An 11,359-nucleotide genomic window follows, 5' to 3' on the forward strand; every position below is an offset into this window, starting at 1 on the left:
TTGAATACCAGGTATGTACCCTGTAAGTACCTGTTGAATACCAGGTATGTACCCTGTAAATATCTGTTGAATACCTGGTATGTAACCTGTAAATATCTATTGAATACCAGGTATGTACCCTGTAAATACCTGTTGAATACCAGGTATGTAGTACCAATTGATTAGCAGGTATGTGCCCTGTAAGTACCTGTTGAATACCAGGTATGTACCCTGTAAATATCTGTTGAAAACCAGGTATGTACCCTGTAAATACCTGTTGAATACCAGGTATGTAGTACCAATTGATTAGCAGGTATGTGCCCTGTAAGTACCTGTTGAATACCAGGTATGTGCCCTGTAAATACCTGTTGATTACCAGGTATATAGCCAGTACCTATTGATTAGCAGGTAAGGACCAGTAAGTACCTGTTGAATACCAGGTATTTACCCAGTAGTATCAGTTGAATACCAGGTATGTACCCAGTAAGTACCTGTTGAATACCATGTATGTACCCAGTAAATATCCTGCAGAGCTGAAGCTGTATCATATGAGCTCCTCTGGATTTGGTTAACTGCTGGTACAGGAGATTATTTGGGTCAGAAGTGCACTTTTCCCTCAGCTCCATCTTTACCTCCATACCTGCTTTCAGAGGCCTAAGAAAAACGTGGGGTTTGAGTCGGAAGTCCTGAGGTTTCTGGCAGCAGCTCTTTCCCTCCACGTCCTGAGGGCCAGCAGAGCTGCTCTGTGGCTACAAGAAACGCAAAACAAGGTGTGCACTGTGAGCTAAATGCACGCCGAGGGCGGAGGCTCAGGTTCCCCCCGCAGCAGGTCTGCTACCACAGAGAGGCTCACTGTAAACAGGAGAAACCTGGAGGGGGGTGGAGGGGTGGGGGGTACGTTTTACAACAGCATTTCATCAATAAGACTAAACAAACCTTTCCAATGAGTCCACCCTGTTTTTACTTTGGCAAATCATATGGAATTGTTCAATTTGCTCTCGAGGAGCCAGATTCCTGCACACTGACATCGACACACATTAAATTTGGCGCGGCGGACGTTCAGACCACGTGAATTTGATTTGCGGTCACATTTATAACTCTGGAGTCATATCCCTCCTATAAAAGGAAGCAGTTAGTGAAAGTCTAACACATCTCTGGGGAAAATGTGCAGACACCTTTCAAACTTCTCAAAGTTCAAAAGGACTTTTAAAAAATGATGCTAAATTGTTCCCAGACCAAATACAGCACAAATGTCAGCTAACAGATGATGTTGATGCTTTCTTTGCATCAGTTCTCCAAAAGTCTTTGACTTGGAGTTGAACAGATGATCTCCTCTGCATTGTTGGCTAAATCAGCTTTAATAGATGGTCCTACCATGGGGGGGTAATATCACGTGGCAAACTTGTATTTTGATCCTCTTATAAGGATTATTTTGTTCTTAAACCCAGATAAAACTCCCGTACCACCAGTTGACCAACTGACTGGTTGATGAGGATTTCCACCCAAAATCTGTATCTTCTTAGTTGTAAGTAAAAGATAGGATTACTGCTGCAGTCGTCCCAACGGTGAGCGGTCAGGTCTTAGTGGTTGTGTCTAAGCTGGATTTAAAATGAACCGACCAGTCATCCTTTCCGGTGTGAGACTAAAGCGTCTACTGAAAGGAGAGGAGCGCAGACAGAAGAGTTCGTGCCATGGAAATAACGCTGAAGAGTTTACCGATGAAGGTGGTGAATATTCCATGGAGGAACAATAACCTCAGCAGTCTGCATGCAGACCCGCCTTTCTCTGAACAAGGGGAGACCATCATTGGAGTCTATTTGTTAGTGTTGGGTGAGTTGACCACTTATCCAGACTTCAAATAGACTTTTTGTCTAACAAACTCATATTTCCACCTGGTCTCTGCCAGCTAATAGAGTCAGATAATCCTTTTTGTATAACAGAGCCTTAAAAAGATGGCTTTTTGAGGCTTATTGTTGCTGTTATTCAACCACAGATTAAAATGATTTAAGTCTCAACATCCTTATTTAATCCATCACTGCAAGACAGAAACTACCATTCACAAAATTATCTTTGTTTCGTTTTAGTCAAAACTGTTATTCAGATATTTTCTAATAAGATAGTGTCAAATTATAGGGATTAATTYGATAATGATGAGACTGAAACAACAAATCAGTTTTGCAATAATGAGGCTCCAGGTTGTTGTTGTGTAAACAGAAGTAAACAAGAAAACCAAGTTTTTTATTAACTGCTGATGGATGGATGGAGGATGGATGGATGGATGGATTTATGGATAGATGGATGAATAGATGGATGGACAGTTGACCAGAGAGACAGAGATTATGGATGAATTGGATGGATGGATGGATGGATGGATGGATGGATGGATGGATGAAAAATAGACAGATAGATGGACAGATAGATAAATTAACGGGTGGATGACTTATGGACAGATAAATGGTTGAATAGATTGATTGAAGGATGGATGAAAAATAGACAGATGGATGAATGGATGGATGAAATGATGGATGGATGGATGGATGAAATGATGGATGGATGGATGTACAATAGACAGATAAATGATTGGATAGATTGATAGATGAATAGAAATGGACATATTGGTGAATAGATGGATGACTTATGGACAGATAAATAGTTGGATAGATTGATTAATGGATGGATGGATGAAAAATGGACAGATGGATGGATGGATGGATGGATGGATGGATGGATGGATGAATGAACAAACAATAGACAGATAAATGGTTGGATAGATTGATACATGAATTGAAATGGACATATTGATGAATAAATGGATGAAAAATGGACAGCTGGATGGACTACCTGCTCATCTCTACCTTCTCGTCTCTACCTGATCCTCCATCGCTTTCTTTCTTTTCAGGTTGGCTGTCATGGTTTGGAAACAGTTTGGTGATGTTTGTCCTGTACCGACAACGGACCTCGCTTCAACCAACGGACTTCTTTACATTAAATCTCGCCATCTCTGATGCCAGCATCTCTGTGTTCGGCTACTCCAGAGGAATCCTGGAAATATTCAACATATTCAAGGATGACGGGTATTTGATCACATGGATCTGGACCTGCCAGGTAAAAGCAAAACAAACAACAATTACAACTGACCATTTATATTCTAGAGAACAACTCAGAGCTGTTTRAAACGGTGTGAGGACTGATGAAAACATAGATTTTCTTTTTATTTTGAACAGAAACAATCAAGTACATTGGAAGACCGTGATGAAGTCTTACAGTAAAGTTAGAATGTGTGCGAGGGATTATGGTAGCAGCCATGTGGGCTTGAGGTTAAATCTATAATAAGATTACGATTGGTGAAACTCCTCTAGCAGAAAACCAACAACCAGACGGACAAACAATAAGATCTCAAACATGGATATCTCTTGTGAATTTGAATTGGCTGTTCTTATTCATATTTGTATCGTAAAGATTAATGATTTGTTGAGGAACGACTCGGAGAAACACAGTTTCTCTGTTTTTGTAGTCCCTCCCTGCCTCAGCTCAAAATGAAATAGCTGTCATTCTTTAGCTTGAAATTCAAACTGGGTATTTTTCTTGCTCAAGGCTAGCTTTAGGCAAAACTGTGCTATTCATACAAGAACTTTAAAAACAAAACAAGATGTTGGGCGCAGAACTTTTTTGGTTTTAGTATATCCCTCTTATTGTAACTTTCCATGAAAGAAGAGGTCGTTAAGAGTTCATAAAAGTGAAAAACGTTACAGTTTAAATAAAATAAGACGAGAGAAAACAAAAAGGTGAAGGAGACATGAGGAGCAGATTACTGCGCAGAGCATGATGTGACATGAACAGATCCAGCTTGGCCAGAAACGTGTGTTTTTCACCCAAGGACATTATCCGGTGTGGCTTAGCCCCAGTTAGAGCTTCCAGACGCAAACAAGCTGCAGGAGACACTTCGTCTGCGTATTCCTGCTTCTGTGATGTCACAAATAAACTCGAATGAGCAAAATTGATGAGTCTCAAACTAAATTATTTAAAGAAATAATCATACGCTGGTTCAAAACCTTGAGTTCTGCAACCTGAGCGAGGAAAAACACGACGACCGGCAACAACAGGATTAGGATAAAGGCAGATCAAGAAAGTAATCAGTGTATGACCCTAAATGAGCCGTGTCACCTGGACATGACCCAGCAGGGTGCTGGGTGTCACATACTTACAGATGAACTCAAACACGRTAACGTAATTCCACTTAAAGGGGACATGTCATTCAAACCACATTTTTAATGAATGCATTTGTTGTGTACTTTGAGTCTCTAGGAGTGCAGAAAGTTGAATTTAGTCTCTCCCGGTGATGTATGTCAAATTTTCCAATCTGTTCAGTTTTTTCTATTCCCTATTATTGAACATTAAAGGTCATGGACCTTTGGTTTAGCAATTTTGCGAATCTGACATTTTTATTTCTTGCAACAAAATCACCTTTTTTGATCTTTATATCATGTTATAATATAATTTCCTCATCAAAAACACACCCAGAGTGTTGCTCTGACTCGTTCATATTTGTTTGAGAAACCCTTGAATCTCCTGTGGTAGCTGCCAAAATGCTTGCTGATACAAAGCTCCGCCTATTTATGGAAAGCTCCTCCTTGTAGCTCAGTCTGCAGCCAAGCTCCCGCCCAAGAGAGTACCTGTACCCCGAAGCATTGTTATGAATACTGTATGTGCTGAAGTGGGARCGTCTGCAATGGTAGGAGGTTTCAGAATGGAACTACATGCCTGGAAAATACATAATGACCCGCATGACATGTCCCCTTTAAGAAAGCTTTAGGAAGATGTTTTTTTTAACAGACAACATTCAAAAAGTTACTTTGATATCTTATTTAGGAAGTCAACTTCCTAAAGAAGCTACCAAAGTCACAGCTAAGCAACCTTGTTTGATAAAAAAAAAGGAGGTTGTTTAAATAATTGCTTACAGAGATCTGATGAAGACACTAAAGATAAGACCTTATGGACAAACGGTTACCTCTCCGTCTCCTTCCAGGTAGACGGCTTCCTCACGCTGCTCTTTGGCCTCGTCAGCATCAACACCTTGACCGTTATCAGTGTCACCAGATACATCAAGGGATGCCACCCGCACAAAGGTCAGAGCGTTTCACGAGACGAAAGGGAGAAAGCACGCTTCATGCCTCCTCCACATTCCACCAGGTCTTATCTGACGGAAAACGAGTGTTTTCGTCTAATGAAACTCCATTACTAACTTCAGCTGTGGAAATAACCACCACTTGTCCCCAGCAATGCTGTTTATATTCCACCAACCTGTCATTAAGTCAATTTGAGGTGAAAWTTTTCTTTTTCTGGCGCAAAAACTGATGTCGAAGAATGTCCTAATTACGTGGAAATTAGGTCGAGTAACTGCCTCTGACTTTTATTTTTTTAGTGTTTGTGGTTATTTTTAAGTTTTATGAATGTGTGACAGTTGGTTATTTTATGTTGGACTGTGAACTGTAAGCATTAGCGGTAAATGTGGGAATCACAAACTGTATGTTTTGTCACAGGACAGTTGAAGCAAACAACCGGGGTGAGATAAAGAAATTTAAATAATGCAAGGTGCAAAAGAAAAGGGGGAAAAAAAMTAGTTAGGCTGGGTAGATGTTTTGGTAAAACATGCAACCAACCAATAGCAATGTACGAGCACGCGATGGGACATGGTGTTTTTTTTTCCTTTTGCGTTCCCACGAAATACTATTGCGTTACYTYGCAATACTGTTTTGCRTTCCCACGCAAAAGTTTGTTTTGTATTAAATGAATTAAATCAGACTTTTCTTTTGAAATATCCGGTTACCAAAACGTGTGTCGCCTCAAGTTCGTGAAATTGACATTGATGTTGCGTGGCTGCACTATGTTAAAATATCATACTTCCACGCGTCGCTGTGTGACATATTCATTCCGAAGATGAATTAAAGTAGTAGGCTAACTCGYTAATGGTGAACATGTGAGTTTGTTAATAAACCGGCAGGCACAACAGTGATAAATGACTTTTACAAGGTAACACAATACTATTGCGTGGGAACGCAACAAAAAAAACAAGCCCCATGTTTTCTCATGGGCTCCATAGATAAGTACCCAGAACATACTATGTAACTACTGGTTGGCACATGGAACCAAAAAGTTAGCTTCACTAGYCGCTATTCCGCTAAACAAAAATCTCAGCTCCATTTTTATAGAGAAAGCTAATGGTAACTGCTAAAACTGTTAGTGGRACTGTTGTTAGTTTGATTCTACTGGTTTAATTTGAAGGTGGGTGGGATTATTTTTGGTAAACCAAACCAGTTATAGCATTAACTTTTGCTACTTCTAGTTTTAACCCCTCCAGATAAAAGCATTTCTTTGGTCGAGAGTATACCGTTTGAAATTAGTCAAATAACAAAAACTTTCTCTACCATGTTTTATATGCAGTCAAATTTTATGTGTTGTAAATGTTATTTTATTTATTTTTGACGCTCTTAGCTTGACGTTCAGCTGCTAAAGATGTTACATGCTACACAAACTACCTGACACATCCAGCACTGCTTGTAGAAGGGGATAGTTTTTACTTTAATTTGAGATAAATGGAATAAAAATATAAGTTTTGCACTTATGAATGTTTTAGCGGACTTAAAATTAATGAAAGCCAATACAGTGGAAGCTAATTTGTCTRCTAACAGTTCCCAAAGTTTGCCAAAAAAGCTAATCCGCAAAATGAGAAGCAATTCTACTAATAGCGGATTAGTGGATTAGCAGAACTGTGCCCACCACTGCAGATAATTACCTGATATGTACCATGTTCATACTCTATACGTACCAGATTACTTACAAGGAATGTACCCGGTAAGTACCAGTACATGCCTTGACTTTACAGAGAACAAGTAAATAATTTATTGTTCATAATCTTTCTACAGATTTTCACTTGTAAAGATCAGATTTAAGGTACGATACAAATGAGATTGGCAGAAAAACAGAACAGTGTATTTTTCTTCCTCTGAACACAAAACTTTTCTTTTCAGCAGAGAAGTTCACAAAGGCTGTTAATGTAAGAAAAGACTCCTTTGTTYGACAAATGTCAGGACAAACATTCATAGCGAGTCGAGAATTTTGCATCTTTTCAAGCCTCTCACTGTTTCCGCTCTGCCTTTGCCAAAATCCCATCGTTTGACCTTCTGAACCAAAAGTCAATCCCACAATCAGATTCGTAACTCGGGGWTGTTAAATTGCGCTAACGTTGGTTTTCTCTTTTTGCAGCTCACTGCATCAGCATAAACACAGTCGGCATCGCACTAATCTTCATTTGGGCCGGAGCTGTGTTCTGGTCTGCTGCTCCTCTGCTGGGATGGGGCAGCTACACAGGTCTGTCTAACAGAAAACAATAATAAAATATTTATACTTTCTAATCATTAGTCTGCATTCTGACCTCTGCTTCTTATATTTTTAAGATCGAGGTTACGGCACCTGTGAGGTGGACTGGTCCAAAGCCAATTACTCTACGATTTACAAATCATACATAATCTCCATCCTCATCTTCTGCTTCTTCATCCCTGTTATGATCATGCTCTTCTCCTACATCTCTATTATCAAAACTGTGAAAAACACAAATGCCATGTCAGCTGACGGGTTCCTCTCTGATCGTCAAAGGAAAATGGAGAGAGACGTTACGAGGGTACGCCAGAAGTAGAATAATCAATTTTGTTTCCAAGAGTTTTATTGAAAAAGTAAAAAAAAAAAAAAGTTAAATGCATCTTACATTTTTTTTATTGGTAACTATAAAAACAGCATTTTCTGTGAAAATTAGTGTGAACACTAAATGTTGAAGGACTTAAGAAACTAAGTTGTTAAAGGTGAAATAAGTATACTAACTAAAAGCTAAAAGGTAAGCTAAGCTAACAACAATCAAAAATAATAAAAAGCAAACTAAAAGGTAAAATAGTAAAAAGTGTAGATAAAGTAGCAAAAGGCAAGCTAAAAGAACCAACTGCTATCTAAAAGCTAACAGAGCAAACGAATGGCAAAAGGCTAATCGAACGCAAAAACAACATAAAAGGTTAAAGAAGCTAATTAATTAATAGAAGTTTAAAGTTGCAAAATGCTCACTAAAAGCAACCAATGACTAAATAAAATCAAAAAACTACCAAAAAATAAATAAAAGCTAAAAGAAGCTCATTGGTAACTACAAGTTAAAGGTAACAAAAACACTTTCTAAAGGCACTAACTGCTAGTTAAAAGCTAACACAGCAAGAGTATGGCTGGATGTAGAAAACAAAGAGATAGAAGACAAGCAAAAGGCTAACAAAAAAAAACTAAAAAAATACCAAAAACAATAAATAAAAGCTAGAAAATGCTTTCTAAAGGCAAAAATATACCAAAACAACATAAAAAAGCTTAAAGAAGCAAATTAGCTTAAAGGAGCATATTGGGAGTTAAAAGCTGCAAAATGCTTGCTAAAAACAAAATGGCTAGTGAAATGTTATGTAAGTCTAGCAAAAACCTAAAGTAGCCGAAAGGTGCCTGAAAGCTAACAATACTTATTGATTAATTAATAGCTAAAAGTGGCAAAAGGCTAGAAAAAAATCTACAAAACTTGCAGAATTTTAATTAAAATTTAAAGAAAATAAGTAATTAAAAGGAAACATGTTTGTTTGTCCCAGATTTCAGTTGTAATCTGCACTGCTTTCATCATGGCCTGGTCACCGTACGCGGTGGTGTCCATGTGGTCGGCGTGGGGCTTCCACGTGCCGAGCGTCACCAGCATCTTCACTCGTCTCTTCGCCAAGTCCGCCAGCTTCTACAACCCGCTCATTTACTTCGGCATGAGCTCCAAGTTCCGCAGAGACGCTTCGGTGCTGCTGCCCTGCACGGCCGAGAGCAGGGAGGTGGTGCGTCTGCAACACTTCAAAAACATCAATCTCAAGGTCCAGAACACGGGCCCCCCCGGGTCACTTCCTGTCCAGAGGCCAGAGGTGAAATACGCAGCTGGAGAGGTGAACCGACCCAACGCTGACAGCAACCTGAGGGTCAAGAGTCCTCCTCGGACTCCTCCAGAGGTCTTCCACATTGATGTGCCATCGCACGTTGAGACCTCAGAGTACTGGTGTGACCGACTCTGAAGACTGATTCTGTTTTGTTTCAAACAAGTTAGAATTTTTTTTTGTCTTACCCATGTTTATTAAATTATTGTATAACTTGTCCTGATGCATTTCAGTAATCCAGGTAAAAAATCAAAAAGAAAAAAAATGTGTAGGTCTTCTGGACGGGTTCTTCTCTAATGAAACGTTTCGTCTCTCCTCCAAGAGACTTCTTCAGTCTGAGAGTTTCAGGCAAAATTCAGGCTTTTGAGTCCTGCCTCCATGTGACTGATACTCACATCACATGGCTATCGTTGACACCTAATTAACACCTATTGTTAACAGGGGGTGGAGTGATACTGGCAATAGCAGCACTGTAGGAGGGGGACAACTGAAAACGGAGGCCTCCACCTCTGTTTAATGATGGACGGTCTTTCTTCACAAAAATGGCTTCTTTTACTCCTCTCTCAAACCAACGTTCCTCTCTATCAAGAATGAGAACATCCTCATCTCTGAAAGAGTGACCGCTGGCCTGTAAATGAGTGAAAACTGCAGAGTTCTGGCCATTAGATGTAGCTCGTCTGTGTTGGGACATTCTTTTGARCAGTGGCTGCTTTGTTTCCCCGATGTATAACTGGTCGCAGTCCTCCTGGCACTTAACAACAGCTATTGTATAACTTATTTAATAATAATAAATCATATTCAGGAGCTCAGTTGCAACATTGTTGCCCACCTTAGAGGCAATACTGTTTGTGCACGTGTATGGGTGTGCTAAAGTCGGACACAAAGTCGCTAAATTTGTGAAAAGAGTTCAAGCGCTGAAACAGAATTGATCTCGAAACATTTATCTACTTAAATAAAGATGATTTCATCTCAAGCTAAAAAAAAGCTCTTTCTACCGAAATGTAGTGAGCACAGAAGCTGAAACTGAGATTTTAGGACTAAAAGAAGAAAACATTATCTAAAAGCTAAATTAAATGCTACCTACATTGACACGACATTTTCTGGTGTAAAACTACATCATCGAGATGATGCTGAATCAGCATTCACACATTTGGGATTTGTTTCTTTTTCGTATCAAACCCCAAAATGGAGGTTTGTCAGCGAGGCCTCCACACTGAGCCTCTGTATTATCAGGCTCATGGTGATTTCTCTGTTTAAACCAGAGCCTGGGACGTGAGGTTTAAAGCTCAGGATTTCCCAAATGGAAAATCAGACACATGTAGTATTGTGTGTCTGTCTGAGGGCAACAAAGTCTCCCTTCACACAGGACGAACATCACGGATCATTTTTTAAAATAAAAGTTTTTCTTTCCTTGTCACCAATCAGGGGAAACAGGGAGCGTTTGTACGCGTCGAGCTAAAAGGTCTGCCTGTCCTTTTCTGCACGTGGAACCGGCAGCGATACATTTTCTGTTTTAAATTTCCCCGTCGGTCACAGCTGTTAAAAGATACGAGATTTCAGCCAACGTGGTCAGGAGCTCCTACAGAGAGAATCTGTGGCAAATGTTTGTTCAGGGAGGTGTGTCAAGAGTCTGGCCTCTGTTGCATCTAAAATTGTAACTGACTGAGTCACAGGGGAGCTCGGCTGCATGTTCACACTCAAGAATTTGAGCTCTTTAGGGAAATGTTGGTAAACAGGAGTGAATATTTCATTWACAGCCATCCAAAGATGGCCAGTATGACTATTGTCCCATGTGTGTTTGTCTGTTCATTTTTAGCAAATTATCCCTCTGACTGATTAATGGTTCAACCTTGTTGTTTTGGTTCGGTTCTTCCATCCAGCTGAGCTTCATTAAAACTCACACTGAAAATATTGCAATATTTCATTTCCCAATACTGTATTGATGCTCTAAAGTCTTTAAAGCCTACTGTATCAACTTTTAATTGARGCTCAAAACTAACCGGCAGTTCATTTATGTTGTAATTTAGCCTCCGACCACTAGTTGGCAGCAGTCAGCTAGCCATTTGACTCCTCCGCTGCCAAAGAGTTAATGCTAGTTCAAACGATAGCATTGGGCCTCATGCAAGAACCATTTGTACGCACAGTACAAATGGGCCGTGCGCAGCGCCGTGGCTTCTGAATAAATGAAAATGATTTAACACAGTTGTTTATACTTTAAGCAGCTCTTTTTATTCCACAGCTGACCTGCTAAAAATGACAGATTTTCTTTTCTGGATCTCTGACAGACGGACTTCAATCTCTGAACTCGTAAAGTTCTTATTTTTTTAGTTTTTGCTGTCATTTTTCATGACTGGACACTTCCTTGTATCTGAGGCAGGAAACATATCCTTATATGG

At 39.7% G+C, this 11,359-nt stretch overlaps 1 protein-coding gene across 3 annotated transcripts in view; it reads left to right on the top strand.

Annotated features, from left to right (window-relative positions):
- Nucleotides 1–11,359, top strand: part of opn6a (opsin 6, group member a) — a 14,433-nt gene that overhangs the window by 792 nt on the left and 2,282 nt on the right. The window contains exons 1-6 of one of the 3 annotated variants that reach the window (XM_014005938.1): nucleotides 1,520–1,809; nucleotides 2,879–3,084; nucleotides 5,006–5,105; nucleotides 7,243–7,347; nucleotides 7,434–7,657; nucleotides 8,643–9,128. In XM_014005938.1, coding sequence (XP_013861392.1) covers nucleotides 1,671–1,809; nucleotides 2,879–3,084; nucleotides 5,006–5,105; nucleotides 7,243–7,347; nucleotides 7,434–7,657; nucleotides 8,643–9,101 — 1,233 coding nt within the window. In that variant the 5' untranslated portion in view covers nucleotides 1,520–1,670 and the 3' untranslated portion in view covers nucleotides 9,102–9,128. Of the gene's footprint in view, nucleotides 1–1,519; nucleotides 1,810–2,878; nucleotides 3,085–5,005; nucleotides 5,106–7,242; nucleotides 7,348–7,433; nucleotides 7,658–8,642; nucleotides 9,181–11,359 lie in introns of those variants that run through there. The other 2 variants (XM_014005936.1, XM_014005939.1) reach the window with 2 other exon arrangements.

The sequence above is a fragment of the Austrofundulus limnaeus genome, unplaced genomic scaffold, assembly GCF_001266775.1.
Source record: "Austrofundulus limnaeus strain Quisiro unplaced genomic scaffold, Austrofundulus_limnaeus-1.0 Scaffold33, whole genome shotgun sequence".
Taxonomy (NCBI): domain Eukaryota; kingdom Metazoa; phylum Chordata; class Actinopteri; order Cyprinodontiformes; family Rivulidae; genus Austrofundulus; species Austrofundulus limnaeus.